The following is a 14,588-nucleotide window of genomic DNA, read 5'->3' as shown; positions in this document are numbered from 1 at the left end:
GTCACCTGTCTCCTCAGCCAGCAGCTGTGGAGGACAGCTTCTGGCCCTGTCTGGCTCCCATTTGTGAGAGAAAAGGCAGAAGAGGAGAGAGAAAGAGAAAGCCAAGTGAGGGAAGGCAGCGGCAGGGGAAAATGGAGAAAGTGGAAAAGGGGAAAGGCAAGCCTGAGCGGGACCTGATGAGCTGGCTGGGCTCTCGGTCTGACAGGTCCACCGAGTTAGCATCTCACCCCCTTGGAACCAAGGCTGCTGAAAACTCTAGAGGGGCATCTCGTTTTCGAGCACGAAGGTATGTTTACAAAGAACCATCTTCAGCGTGAGGGCCTCTCCACAAGAAAGATAAATTCACCATTGTGTATTTTTGCTCTATTAAAAACAGATTCAGAAAAACACGGGATTGCAAAAAGCCAGTAGCAGCTGTTCTCAAGGGAGAGTGACTACTTAAAATGCTTGTAAATATGTAAAATAAGAGCTTAATAACTATTTCATCTTTATTGGCATTTCACTTAAGTCATTTTAGGAATGTGATAAACTTGCCATTCCAGAGGCTTTGATGGGGTAAGGGTAGTGATAAGTTAATCACTATAATTTATGAGTGGTGATAAAAGTATTTTTAAGAGATACCTTTATGGAGCTAAGAAAGGATATATTTGCAATGTATCACTTAAGGATCTGTTTGGGGTTTTTTTTAAGCACATAACACAACCCCATTGTTTATTTTTGCAAGTTGCTAATGAAACCAGAGTAAGCCAAGAACAAACACATAGCCACAAAGTCAGATACTCTCTCAGGTACTTAAAATTCATGTGGATTTCAAATTTATTGGCTGGAAATGATGGGAAATCCCCTTATAGCGCCTGTATTTCTTGCTCCAAATGGCTCTGAGCACATATTGGGTTTTTTTTTCTCTCTCTCTCTCAAATCAAAACAGCTATGTTACTAAAATTTGAATTTGAAGATGTGACAGGGGAAAGATGTTTTGGATTCTAGTTTGCAAGGAATGAGCCAGAAGTGGGGGTGACCCCTTTTGTGAAGGTGGCTTTTTGAGTAGACTGAACAGAACTGGTACATCTCTAGTTGCGTAGCTGTCTATTGCTTTTAAAGAGATGGTGATGTGTGAAGTAATGCAAATGAATAAAGAATGGAAGTTTGTCACATAACACCAGTTGGGGGAGAAAATTAACTGGTTATAAACATTGATCCATATATATCAGGCACCAGTGTTTTAAGTTTTATATGAACTTTGTGCAAAAAACATTGAAAATTATAGTCAAGAGACTGTATTCTGGTTGATTGAGTAGGGTGAGAGGACTAGGATTCTCCCAGTTCAAACAGTGTGTACTCTATGTTCAAATGCATTTATTACCACTCTGTTTCTATTGAGAGTTTAGTTTTTAATGCCAGTGATAATTCAGTGCTCAAACAATGACCGTTGCAGAGGACTCAGTGTGAGAGGAGGCTTGGGGGGAAACAGGCTGCTGAAGCAGCACAGGGCTCTCTCTGGTTGCCTTGGAAGGCCTCATATAAAATGAGGTCATTCAGGAACTTTCCCTTGAAGTGCTTCCAATTCTTGAATTGCCTTTTGTTTGGGAAATGAATAGCAAGTTGATTAAAAAAAAAATAGACAATTAGGGAAGGTTGGGGGATGGGCCTAGGGAAGAGCTAGGGTTTTTCTACAACGAAGCTAAAACTATGGGGAAATGTCATTGTTCTCAAGAGCCACATCCCCAGTGATGCCAGCACACACGGGTGTCACCAGCTAGGCCCTGTCCACAAGAGGGGCCCGGTGATGGCCTCATCCCCTTTCTCTGCTGTTGATAAGATCCTTGGCTATGAAATAGCTTCACTGAACCGGAGTCTTCAGCAGCGGCCCAATGGAGCTGTCTGCCAAGCAACTCCAGCTGCCAAAACATGATACCTGATGGCTCATGCATGAACATTAAAAAAGGGGCCCCACTGAATCATTTTTAGATTTTTTTTTTCCTCCTGCCAAAGCAGTGAAATGAGAAATTTAAGCTTTTCATCTCATGGTATTTGGTTTGGTATTTTTTTCATTTTTAAGCTCAAGCTTTCGAAATTTGTGTTTTTTAAAAGGCCTATTGCATGTGCACTGCGATCATGGAAACAAAATGCTGTGTGTGTGTGTGTGTGTGTGTGTGCGCGCGTGCGTGTGCTCTGTTTCTGGCACCTACATTAAGTGCCTATGCAATCATTATTTATGTATTTGGCAACCAAACTATTTAAACTTAGCTGCACACTGTAAGTATTCTTGGTTTACATCGCCACTGTATCCCATAAGAATGAGGTTTTTTATTTTTGATCCTGGTTTTACTTTTAATTTTAAATGGCAAAAGCAAATGTGTTTTGAAAACTCTGGTACACTGTAGTTGTTAAAGAAGGCAGTAACCTATGCACTTGTAATTCTTTCTCTGTGACCTACTTACATACTACTCCTCTCTCCTTATAGTATGATTAAAAGCTGCTTTGAATCCACTATTGCCTCAAGGGATTTGAGGCTAGAATTTAACAAACTGCTGAGAAGGCTTAAGTCCGTAAGAGGGCTTCCCTACAGCTTCTCCCAACTAATTCAGATGCAATTAAAGAGAAAATATTTCTGAAGTGTACATGTTAATGAAGCTTTATCTGTGTTACAGAATGTAGATATTTATGGAACTTTATTCCATGGCTGATTTGAAAATATTTTTCTTTTTCATTAACTCTGTGTTTTGCTTCTGTTCTAGAGGCTGGTTCTGTTTGTTTGTTCTTAAAATAACTTTGTTTTATAGTAAGCTTACTATATACATTTGTGATTTAGGTAAATAATATATGGAAAGCCAAGAACTGTCCAGGTTTGTCTCATTTATGGAATTAATTACTTTATTAAGAGTATTGAAAAATCAACAAAATTCTTATAATTTCAGTGGCAGCCTGCAGTAGCTGAGGAAGGGAATAAATGTAGCTTAATATTATTAGGAAAAGCTTGGACATTTTGGATATAAGAATCCATTTTATTGCGTATGTTTTTCAATTCCTTACAAACTAGACCTAGCTCCTCAGAAAGGGAATATTTTAAAGTAAAGGTTAGTCCTAGTCCTACATCTAACTTGTTTTGGGATTAGCACTCTTGTTGGTTAAAAAGCAGATATACTGTTCAGCTGAAGGTAATTAAGTCCATTAACTATGTATGGACTTAATTGAATACCTCAGGCCTGTTATTCCATATTGCTCAGTGCATCAAGCCTGGATTTAAAATTGATATGTGGACTTAAAATTGGTATATAAAGATCTGTTCTCCTTCATAACCTCTAAAGATAGTTCTCATTATCACACAATAAATTGGTGAGAAAAGATATCTTTTCTCCATATTTTGGAGTCTGATACATTTTAACTACATGTGACTTAGTTGTTTAACCCTCTGGCTACCGTGACTATATCCTCAGTTGTGATGTTATTACAAAATAAAAGTGATTACCAAAAGAGGCAAACCATAAACTGCTGATACGCAATTTCTGATGTTGCTTTAGAATATGAAAGGTGACATGAAATTGTTTTACATACTTGTGACTGTGTGGAAAGTTCGGTTCCATCTAAATAACCAAACAACAAAACAAGGAGAACGCAAAAATAGAATGTCAGCATATAAATACTTATCTTTAGAGAATGTTCACAAATCACTTCGGAAAATCAAACATCCTCCTTCTATTTCTTAGTAAGAGTTTTGTCGTTTTTCTCAATGCCTATTAGTAAATCAGCTGCAAACTTTAAGTGGATATTTAAGCTTCATGGGCATTACATCATAGACCTCACACCCTTTCATGAAGTCACTCTGTTGGTTTTCAATCATTGTATTAAACACTAGGAAACGACGAATTGATGATTTATCTTTTTAAAAGAAAACTTGATGTATTATTGTTTTATCTCCAGTCCCTTATACTTCTGAATGTTTTCAAGATGATACAAAAGGAAATACCGTGCAGATATTGATTCATCTTTGTCCTTAAAGCACCGAGATAAGTTCCTTAAAAAGCACTTGGGCCATTGACCTATATTGACTTTGGCTAAACCACGAATGCGATTTCAGCTATGTTAGTTCATACACGGGCAAGCAGATCGCACCGAGGAGCATTTAAAACTAACACTCGTGATCAGTCCGTGCCTTGTGGCTTCGCTTGACTGGCTTTGATGGGCTTTGGCAGTACAGGGGCCCTCCACCTCCTCCGTGCGGTTCTCGGGCCTCGTGCCAGGCGCCGTGGCCATGGGGCACGGGGTGGAACAGGCGGAGGCAGCGCGCCCCGCCAGCCGGCCCCTCCACGGCGTGGGGCGCTCGGCGAGTCCGGGGCTGCGCGGGCGGCGCGCTCGGCCTGGGCGGGTCCTGCCGGGGGCCGGGCGGACCCGCAGGGGTTAAGCGGCGGCGGCGGCGGCGGGCGCGGAGCTCCGCCTCCGCCCGCCGCACCTGGCGCTCCGCAGCCCGTCGCCTCAGCCCGGCTTTCGGAGGGGATTGGCGGAGAGCGGGCGGGGAGAGAATGTGACAAGCGCCGGTTCGGGCGGCCGCCGGGAGGCCGCGCGCACCTGTCCCTGCCCGTCTCGCGCCGCCCGCGGTCGCTCGGACGCGCGCACCGCCGCCCCCCGTCGCCCCGCGCCGCGCGCGCGCCGAGACCATGACTTCTGCCTTCAAGCTGGATTTCCTCCCGGACATGATGGTCGAGGGCCGCCTGCTAGTTACCGACAGAATGTGAGTGCGGGCGGCCGCGGCCAGGGCGCCTCCTGGGGTACCCCGGAGACGAGAGCGGGCGCCGCTCGCGGGAGGAGGGCGAGTGTCCGGACTTGCGGCGGGGACCTGGCCGGGGCCGGAGCCCGCAAGTCTGGACGTGGGGTCTCGCCAACGGGGACCCGGGCGCGGGACCGAGCGCGGTGCGCGGTCTGGGCGCGGGGTCCGGCCGGCGGGGACCGGCGAGCGCGGCGCGGCGTCCCGGGGTGGGGTCCCGGGGCGGGGTGCGCGCGTGCACGCTCGTGTCATCTGAAATGCGGGCTGATGCAGCTCTCGTGGCCCATTTCAAGATACCTTCTTTCCAAATTACCCGCTCGCTTAATTGATCATCCGCAAGGATTCCTTTTCTATGGTGGGCGAGTGGAAGGAGAGAAGAGGAAGAAAAAAAGGGGAGAAAAATTATAAAGCAGTAAAATAGTCAGGTGTACGCTATTGCAGAAATTAGAGGTAATTTTTTACGTAATCATGGTTTGTCTGATATGCAGTCTATAATTTAATAATTCATGTGTGTCTGGTTGTTTTACGTGTCGAACTCGGGTGGAGAGTTTATTGGGAGAAATAAAGAGCTGGGATTCTCAAGGAAAGGAAAGTATGTTTAATTTTTATCCGATTCGTTAGTCTTGATAGGAAAGTTTCTGTTACCAACTCAGGCTCTGTCTGGTCACTAGAATCTACTTGTGTTTCAGGTGTGTTATGAAAAGAAAACCTAAAAAGATTGCCACCGTGGGTCTGAAAAGTCTCTGCCCATTTTAGACCTGGAATATATAAAACTCCCTCTTGTCAGGCAAGAAATTTGATAGTGGCTCTAGGCTACAATTAATCTAGTGTAAAAAGGACTGCTATCCTTGGTAAGAGTACATATAAAATGTTTCCTATTCTACACACTTCTAAGACTTAACATCTATTCTTTCTGGCACCTAATGTACCCTTTGCAATTTTTCAGGCCATTCCAAGCTTTATGATCCATTTCCCTGGCAACTAACTTCCCCCTACGGTGCTAGATTCATTTTCTAGTATGTTAAATGTTATGAGTTGAAAGATTCTTGAGAAACTCCGCAGTGGCCAATTATTTGAGCCCCTAGGATTAAAAAAAAGGGGGGGGGAAGGGATGATAGAATCTATTAAATGTGAACTGTGTCCTTCCAGTCGATATTAAGAATGTTAACTTGCTTGTACATGTGGTCAGGTTCATTGTCCCAGCCTATATAAGCAGATAATGTAAATTAAAATATTGAATTTCCCTTTGGCAGTTTTCTCTGCGAAATTAATCTTGGTTAGTAACATTCCCATAATATTTATTTTGAAAGATCTCTATTCTGTCCACCTTAAAAGATATATCAGTATTAATATACATGTTTGCACATTAGCTATTGAAAGTTTTGTATGTTTTTCCCTCTCTAGAGGAGTGTCAGGGCTGAACCAAAGGAACGGCTTGATCGTGATTTTGAATTTATGGTCACTGACCATAATATATCTAGCTAATGAATGCTTTAAATTTAATGTGTTAATGGCCTCTGAAAGATGTTGTCTTTTATCAGTTAAATTATGAATTATGAAAGTTTAATTTGTCCTTTTCATTTGGTGTTTGAATGTGGCTTGTTCAAACTATTTGCTCTAAATAGAACCTTTGTATCTTAGCGCCGGAGTCTCCTATACACATTGTAAGACCACCCCACTTCTCTTCCAGATGTAATTTCCAAATGATATCCTTTGAAATCAAATTCAAATTGTTTTCAGTCTAACTGTTAATGATCTCTTAATTGAACTTAAAAAAAAAGAGGGTTAGTAAATTATATATATATTTTTTGTTTCCTAGATAACAATTCTGTCTCCTTATCCCTGAGAATACTATAGCATGTGTTCCAAAATAGTCTGTAATTAACTCACATTAGAGGCTATCTTTGGGGAATGGAGCTGTGTGAGAGGGCATATGACAAGTTGAAAAGGCTAGGAACCCAGATAGTAGTATATTTTATCATCGTATTCATACAGCTAAAAAGATAGCTATGTGGATTTATGGTTTGGGGGACTGGCTGTCATGTATGGTATATTGCCATTTGGATTAAATTGTAGCAGTAGATGTTGACCTATTCCTAAAAGGAACTCAAATAAAGCATAGGGGCTTTCCTGCTGTTGATTTTCTAAAACAGTAGGACATATTTTTAATGGCATTTCCCCATAAGAATATATTTGAGAAGTTTGCAAGATGTAATACATTTGAGTCCTCAAGACAGATGAACAAATAGCCCTTGAGATGAATTATTTTGCTTAATGGCCCTATGAGCCATGCAGTGTTTAAGCAGCCTAGATTATTTAAGTCTCTATAGCAGCAAAGAATTGTTAGGACATATGCTTCAAAGTCTTGGGTTTTAAACATTAAGTATCAAAACTGAAAATGGAAATGGACATTTTAAATAATGTTAACTATTAAAGTTTTGTTGGCTTAGTGTTACAAAAGAATATTATTTGCAAGAAAGCACAGTGAATACACGACCTGATTTTTTTGTAATCTATTTTAAACTGGGGCAGTTGGTTTGGGATTGGGGGTATAGATGACTGTTTCCTCAGTTTCACCTTTTTAATGATATACATTTAGTGTTTTTAAATTTTGACATTTTAAACAAAAAAAATCTAAGAAATGATGTGTTGGACATGAGAAATTGCAGGTTGAAAAAAATCTCTAAATGCAGCTTTTAAAGTATTCATTCAGATTTGTGATGTTAGAAGCTACCAGTAAATTTAAATGAAAATTTTTTTTCCACATTGGGTGGGTAACCTTACTGAAACAAGAAGAGGTACCGTGAATGTGAATTTGTCAACTTGGTGAATTAACCTTTTGGTGTAGTATGTTCTCCCAAGTTAGGATAGCTGGAAAAATGTCTGTCAGTGTCTGATTAAACTGAAATGTGGTTCTAAGGACTTCATTGTTCAAGTTGAAAGGGACTTTCTGGACCATCTCTGGAGGGGCATTGTTCCCAGCTCAGAGAGGCAATATAATCAATCACTAGTTCTCCCTTCTCACCTAAAATGATGAAAACATGAGTCATTAATTGGATGCCTACTATCTGCCAAGACACTTTATGTATACTACCTCTACCCTTCACAGTAGAGATGCAGCGTACTGTACCCATGTTACAGGTATGCCTACAGAGGTTATGTGCTTGACCAAGCTGCGTCAGCGTTAACAGCAAAGCTGTGGTTGACTTGTGTGTGTGTTATGTAAATGTAAGTCCACGTGTTGTTGGGGAGAGACCAGAGAACTGTGGGTTAAAATAGGATATATATTTTTGTCAGGAAACCAAAATTGTGCCATGTGAAAATGACTGAGCATTACAGGAAATAAATACATATCACCTGTTGAGGACTGACTCTCCAATATGATTCTAATTCACACTGTTATTTTATATGTTTATTAACTAGAGAGAACCTATTTTAATTAAAAATATTTTTGGTTACTCAAGTACCAGCATTGAAGGTCAAAAGTATTGGGGTCCCCTTTTTTTCTCCAGGTGGCATTTAAAGTACATTTGGAAACTGCCATTACAAATAATACAATACAACAATAACTGAGATTTATCACCTGATTCCTGCATGGTCCCGAAAGAAAATCAAAATGACAAGACTCTAAAAGAAGGGCTTTGCATATGGCACTTTAAGGAAAAATTTAAAAACATATTGTCAGGTGGGATTTCTCTCAGTTAGCAGTACATATTTTAGTATCAGCTGCTTCTGGAAGCCAAAATCTCATCCCACGCTGGCATTTCAGAACACCCATGTTACCTTTGATCTATGTTAGAGGTATTATTTTAATTGTAATTTGCTGATTGAGATTACTCTGGCATCTGTTGATGAGGCACATTGCATGGAGGGTGCAAGACCCTTGCAAGATAAGATAAAAAGAAGATGAGATTTTCAGATATGAACCTAGTAAGTAAGATTGCATTGGCGCATTTAGTCTGTTTTCCACCTCAGGGTGGTGTTTTCCCCTCCTAAAAGTTATAACAACCAGATATTCGGCCTATGATTAAAAACCTGCCATCTCCTTCCCCTTTTTACATAAATCCCCATCTTTTCCATTTCTCCTCACCCCTTTTGTGGTTTTGCTTCGTACAAGTTAAACAGGATTTATTTCTCATTAAAAGCCAAGTAATGCTTTGGCATGCAAAATAATGTGATAAAGGACTGTCATGCATGATGTGATGTGGCTGTGGTACCAATACTGGGAGTGGTGCTCCTGGGAGCCTTGTATGTAGACTTATCTACGGGGGCCTGATGTCCTTGTAGTGCATTTTAAGCAAGCCTCACAACTGTTGAACAATGCCATAAGCGTTCTCACCTGATTAGCATTTCAGTGGAAAAACTTGATATTTTCATCATGGGTCATGGCTAAACTAGCAAGTCATTGATGTATTGCGCTTCCTGTGCTGAACTTCATCCGAACCTACGTCTTCATTGCCAACTTAGAGCATGAATACCGGAGGTTGTGTTTTTTTCATGGAAGGCTTACATTTTTGCTTTTTGTGGGCCAATGGGACCACCACAAAGAGTCAGCTATTTCCCAGTGTAATATTTGTTCTGCAAAACTGCAGATGGAAGGGTTGGGAAAGGCCTAATGATTTCCAGTTCATTAGCACCTACAAGTTCCCATGCCCTGGTGTTTGTTTCCACTATCAAGGAGGTACCAGTAATAGAACGAAGCCAGCGTCAGGGGTGTGCCACTTGTGTAGCAGTGCAGAAAATATATTTTTATTTTTCCCTAAGAAAAAGCTTTTGCTCAACCTAAGAGAAATGGAGCTGCTCATTCCTGGAAAAACCTTTGTGGGAAACAAAAACTAATTAGCGCAGTAACTGTGATGCTCGCAGGTAATTGTAAAATAATTATTCCCCTTTAGCATCATCACTGTTTAATTGTGCCATCCACCATTCTCATGCTCTGAATCTAGATGTGAAGGGATGGAAACCCCTCTCTCATCTTGGGAATTTCTTTTTCATTTACTGTGAGCTTTAGTCTCTTCCGAAAGGACTTTTAAAAGAAAGGGGGAAGCATTTAGGGAGATTTTGAACAGCTTCACTGTCCCCATTTGTTCTAAATCATGACAGAAAGTGATTACTCCAACTAGTTTTATAGAAATACAATTCCAGTTATGTGGTTGAAATGCCTTGTGAGCATATTTGAGATTTACACTTTCACAGCGCTACCCCTGGAGTTTTATGAACGGTCTGTTTTATGAACTGCAGATTGTATATTATGTTCAGATACTGAGAGATGCTTTAAAGTCAGCTGATACTTAAAAATGGAATGCTAATAAATATGTAATCATACAGCTCTCAAAATGACAGATGAGTACAAATTCGGGTTTTGGTTAAATTTTAATTACTCCCTTTGAATGAATGCCTCAGAGCCAATTTGCCAGCAAATTATTAGACCCTTTTTCCCCCCTCCTAAAGATTTATGTAAATTAAGTTTAGGCTGCATTTAGACTAAAATATCATTTTGGCTTATTATTCTGGACTTTCCTACCAGCTTCAAATGGCCTTTTACTTGAGGTCAGATTTTAAATAAAGAAATCTATTCTGAAGAACTCTCACTTAAAATGGTCTGTGTTCCCTCTCGGACAGCAGTTAGGATGAGAGTCCCTTGGATAGATGACCCACTAGTAGGATTCCTCTAATGGTAAGAGCGCTTTAAAATGGGATTTGTGGAATGTTTTGATCTTAAGTCTTAATAGTTAAAGCACTGGAGGAGGTTTGTCTCTTCAGTGAGACTGCTTATGGCTGTCTCTGTCTTAACCACGGAAATCAAGTTCCCCCACCTGCCAGCTGCTTTGTCTGACATTTATAGGCTCAAACAGGACTGAAGATTTCCTCTTTGCACGGATGACGGTGGTGACTCACTCCTAGAAAGAATGCGTTAATCTTAGCTGATTTATTTGACATTTCAACATAACTTTTGGACAGCTTAAACCTTTTTTGTGTACCATACTAGTGATTTTAACTTCCCTACAAGGATGTTAAATGCTTTTTTTTTTTTAATGGTGAAAAGCCTAATTTCCATGGTTTTTCTAAAGAAAGTTCATAACTTAGGCTCATTAACTTTTAAGATGCTGTTTTATATCCTTTTCCATGAATCATATCTTTGTTTCTCCTACTTTCTGTGGTCGGAAAGTGGTACCTCATATATCTGACACAAATAAAATCAGTTGGTCCTTTGGGCTAAAAGATCAAAATTTTGTTGTTTACCTGGTGATAGTCAATAGGCATAAAATGCATGTGTGTACACATGAACACATGCATACATTCACATACATATGTGAAAAATACATAGGGAAAACCATCTTTGGGGGTATACTTCTTCTCTTAAAATATCTTTAACTGGATGATCTTTGGCTGCCAAAGTTATGAAATTGTTGTACAACATCATGTGTTTACAGATAATTACTTTCATAGCTGAAAACTTCAAGATTCAGAAAGGTTTAATGCCTTGACTCAGAATGTACTTCAAATTGGTAATACTCCTAGAAATAGGACTCAGGACTATGTTCTGACTCTTTGTCCCAGAGCCTCAGACTAGCTTCTATTAAAGATGATGAGAAGCTCACTCCAATAACCCTGTCTCCCTGACTGGGCGAGAAACTGACAGCCTGCTCAGTTCAGCGGCCCTTCCTCTCTGTGCTGCCAAGTCCCTGGGCCTGGGGGCCCATTCTGTCCCTCTGTTCCTCAGTTGCCATTGGGAGGTTGCTGCTGTTTAGATCTTTTAGAACAGGAAGAAAAATTCTTCACGGAAAATTCTAGACAGGGGGCCCTCAGTGGTAGTTTCTTGGGCAGACACAGCTGGTACTGGCCAGACCAAATTCCCACCTCGTGCTTCTTGGTCACTGCCACTGTCTTATGTCATCCATATCATCATCCCACAGCTTCCTGTCCATGCTGAGGAGACTTGATATTCTGATGGTGCCTAATGGGAGCCCAGCACATAAACTGAACATCTTAAAAAGGATAAAGTTACAGGAGATCATGAGCCTCTAAGGGATGAAGGAAATGGGTGTAAGCCAAGGCAGGCCTGTGCTCACACCCTGTCTTCTCTTTGCATCTCCGAAGACATTGGGTCCTATGCAGGTGAAGCATATACATTTCGTCTGCTCCTTGAAACATCTTAGGGGAGTAATAAGAGAGAAAGATGATAAAAAGCTTAAGGAAGGTAGAGGGTATATTCGTTTCATCATGCTTTGTTTACCTTCACTGTGGATTCTCCGTACCCAGTCTAGGTTCCTTTCGGTCACCAACAGTGACCTCTGTAATTTGCTTCTCTGTCTTACGTTTTCCTGATTTACATCTTTTCAGCTTTCATTTGAATCTTCTCTGAGATTAAAAGGGCTTCTCTAAGCCCGTTTACTGTTCGTTTCCCCAGCAGTTCCCTAACTGTCATGAGAAGGGGCCACATCTGCCCACGACAGCAGTCGTCAGACTCAGAGCCTCATGAGGAGGCAGAATGCAAAGACCTTGGTCAGCGCTCGTAGTAAATCCTCTGGAGCAGCTGGATGCTTCTGTGCCCACAACTGTATTTTGACTCACTACATTATAGAAGGGGTGTTGAGTTTTCTGGCGGAGCATAAGGGTAGCATATTTCACAGTGATTAACTTTATGGGTGTCATTGTTTGGCCAGCTATATTTGGCTCTGCTGCAGCTGTGTTTGCGTTCTCAAAATTGTCACCAGGAGGCCTGCAACTGCAATTACTCCCATCAGCCCCTGCTGGTAGCCTCTTCCCTCCCGACTCCCACTGGCCACCCAGCCGTCCTCCCTTGGTGTCGGGATTTAAAGGCAACACACAAGTCCTTTGAGAAGCCCAATGCAGGTTGACACTACTGGCAGCTTTAACGCAAAGAAACTTTTTAATATTATGTCAACTTTATTTTACATTATAATGCTGTCAGGATTCTTTCTTTTCACATAAAGCCTGCATTTTCCAGGCTTTTTTTCTCTTTATCTCTTACACTTAGATGTCAAAAAGTGGCTTCCAACACCTACTGATGGGCCATATTTCTTAGGGCACTCTGGGGCACATTTTATTTACTCCTGCTGTTGTAAGGGTCCCTTATAAAACACTGGGTTGCAGAGGAGACTAAGAAGAGAAGCATTTTTTTCTCTCTCTCTCTTAATGGAACACTAGCCACAGAATTTAATTTTCCCTAAGGAAGAATTTAGGAAACATTTTTCTTCATATAGTAACCATTTTAATTGCATTGGCTGTGTGTGGGTTTTAATATTTAGTTCGAAATAACTTCCTTTTGAACAATTCTGCTTGTGAGCGACACTTGCTCTGCATGGAAGTCTGCTTGTGTGTCAGAGAATGGAACCGCTAGGGGTATTTATTGCTTTAGGGTCTCTCCAGCAATGGCTGGAAGGTCATTGAAGAAGGCTTGAAGAAGGTCATTCTTCAAGGCTAAGCGTCCTCTACCAAACAGCTGTCTTGTGTATTCTCCTGGTTCACCTTCTTATTTGTTCCATGCCCACCTCAAGTCTCAGGTGACTTGTCAAGATTCCTCACCTAGAAAATAAGGATAATACGATACGCTTCTTACCTGTCCCACAGAATTAGTCTGAAGTTAACGGGATGGCAACCTAAATATTTTATAGCTTCGTGGTACTTAAAAGTGACCACAAGTTCACCCACATTTCCTGGGAGAATCAAATACAGTAAAACTTCATTACAACTGAGCAGTTAATGTTTTCTCCCTCAGAACATTCATGCTTTAAAGTCTCAGCCACAGACCCATAAAGCAGTATTGCTCCCATATAAACTGAGCAAATGCTCAGTCCCCAGGACAACATTACAAAGACTGATTTTTCTTTTCCCTCTTCCTGCATGATGACTGAAAAATAAAATGCAGTTGATGTTCCAACTGTGAACTTGTGGTCAGACAGTCCATTGTGGGATGGGGTGAAGCAAAAGGCAGTCTCTCCTTCCAGTATCCTCATAGGTGCATTCTGAAAAAGCCCATCTCTGTACCAGCTGAAATATATTTTTTTTTATGGGAAGAGAATCAGCTGCACAATACAAAGGCTGGTGCTCACATAATGGGACTTCTAACCTTAGCAGAAACCCAGCCATTAAGAAGACAATTTCAAGGATATGAATATGGAGGGAATGTGACCTGGTTAGGTGTTCAGGCCACAGAATGCCTAGAGAACTGAATCTCTGAAGGAGAAATTGACTTGGAGAAAGAATCAATTGCTTTTGTGATGTGACACATGGGTATAGGGTGTGTGTCCAGGTGGTGCCCAGCTGCAGGAGGCATCAGAGTTACTCTGTTTCTGTGCTTCAATAAACAGGCACTTACTTCTCCTGACAGAGCTGATAGAGTCCTTAAAGTCTTAAGAGACCAGTCTGGCCAGAGCTGGTGGGAAGGTTTGCTCCTAACAGTATGTTCCCTGATTCATTAACATCAGACATGATCAGATTCAGTTGGGAAGCCTAAAACCTGTCTGAGTCCAGTGGTTAGTGAATGTTCTCTACAGTGGGCCAAGGGAACACTGGCTGAGAGAGTGGGGTCGACTCTGAGAAGCATCCCAGGCCATGAGTGGGACCTGCAGAGCTAAGATGCCCTTGCCCAGCTGAACAGACCACTTTGCACTGGGGGAATCAGGGACTTCCCTCAGGCAGTGGGAATGGCAGCACTTGCTGATTCTCAGATTCTTAGGAAAGGAGAACTAGATCTGTGGTTGAAAGCTCCCACAAACTTTAGAGGAGGAGGTCTGCTACACAGATAACTGCAAATGTTTCTGTTCAAATCAATTGATACTTTGTAATCAGCACATTTTCC

At 41.4% G+C, this 14,588-nt stretch overlaps 1 protein-coding gene across 14 annotated transcripts in view; it reads left to right on the top strand.

Annotated features, from left to right (window-relative positions):
- CELF2 (CUGBP Elav-like family member 2) overlaps positions 1-14,588 on the top strand; it is a 735,687-nt gene that overhangs the window by 455,530 nt on the left and 265,569 nt on the right. Inside the window, exon 1 of one of the 14 annotated variants that reach the window (XM_073229335.1) lies at positions 3,948-4,729. The exons of 8 other annotated variants lie outside the window; for them this stretch is intronic. Coding sequence is in view for 3 of the 6 variants with exons in the window: in XM_073229333.1 (XP_073085434.1) it covers positions 4,656-4,729 (74 nt within the window). In the remaining 3 variants the exon portion in view is untranslated. Of the gene's footprint in view, positions 1-3,947; positions 4,730-4,750; positions 5,213-14,588 lie in introns of those variants that run through there. 5 more of the 14 variants (XM_073229333.1, XM_037001278.2, XM_037001281.2 and 2 more) reach the window with 5 other exon arrangements.

Source organism: Manis javanica, chromosome 2, assembly GCF_040802235.1.
Source record: "Manis javanica isolate MJ-LG chromosome 2, MJ_LKY, whole genome shotgun sequence".
NCBI lineage: Eukaryota > Metazoa > Chordata > Mammalia > Pholidota > Manidae > Manis > Manis javanica.
The sequence above is the reverse complement of the archived record's forward strand: the minus strand, read 5'-3'. Positions and strand labels throughout refer to the sequence as shown.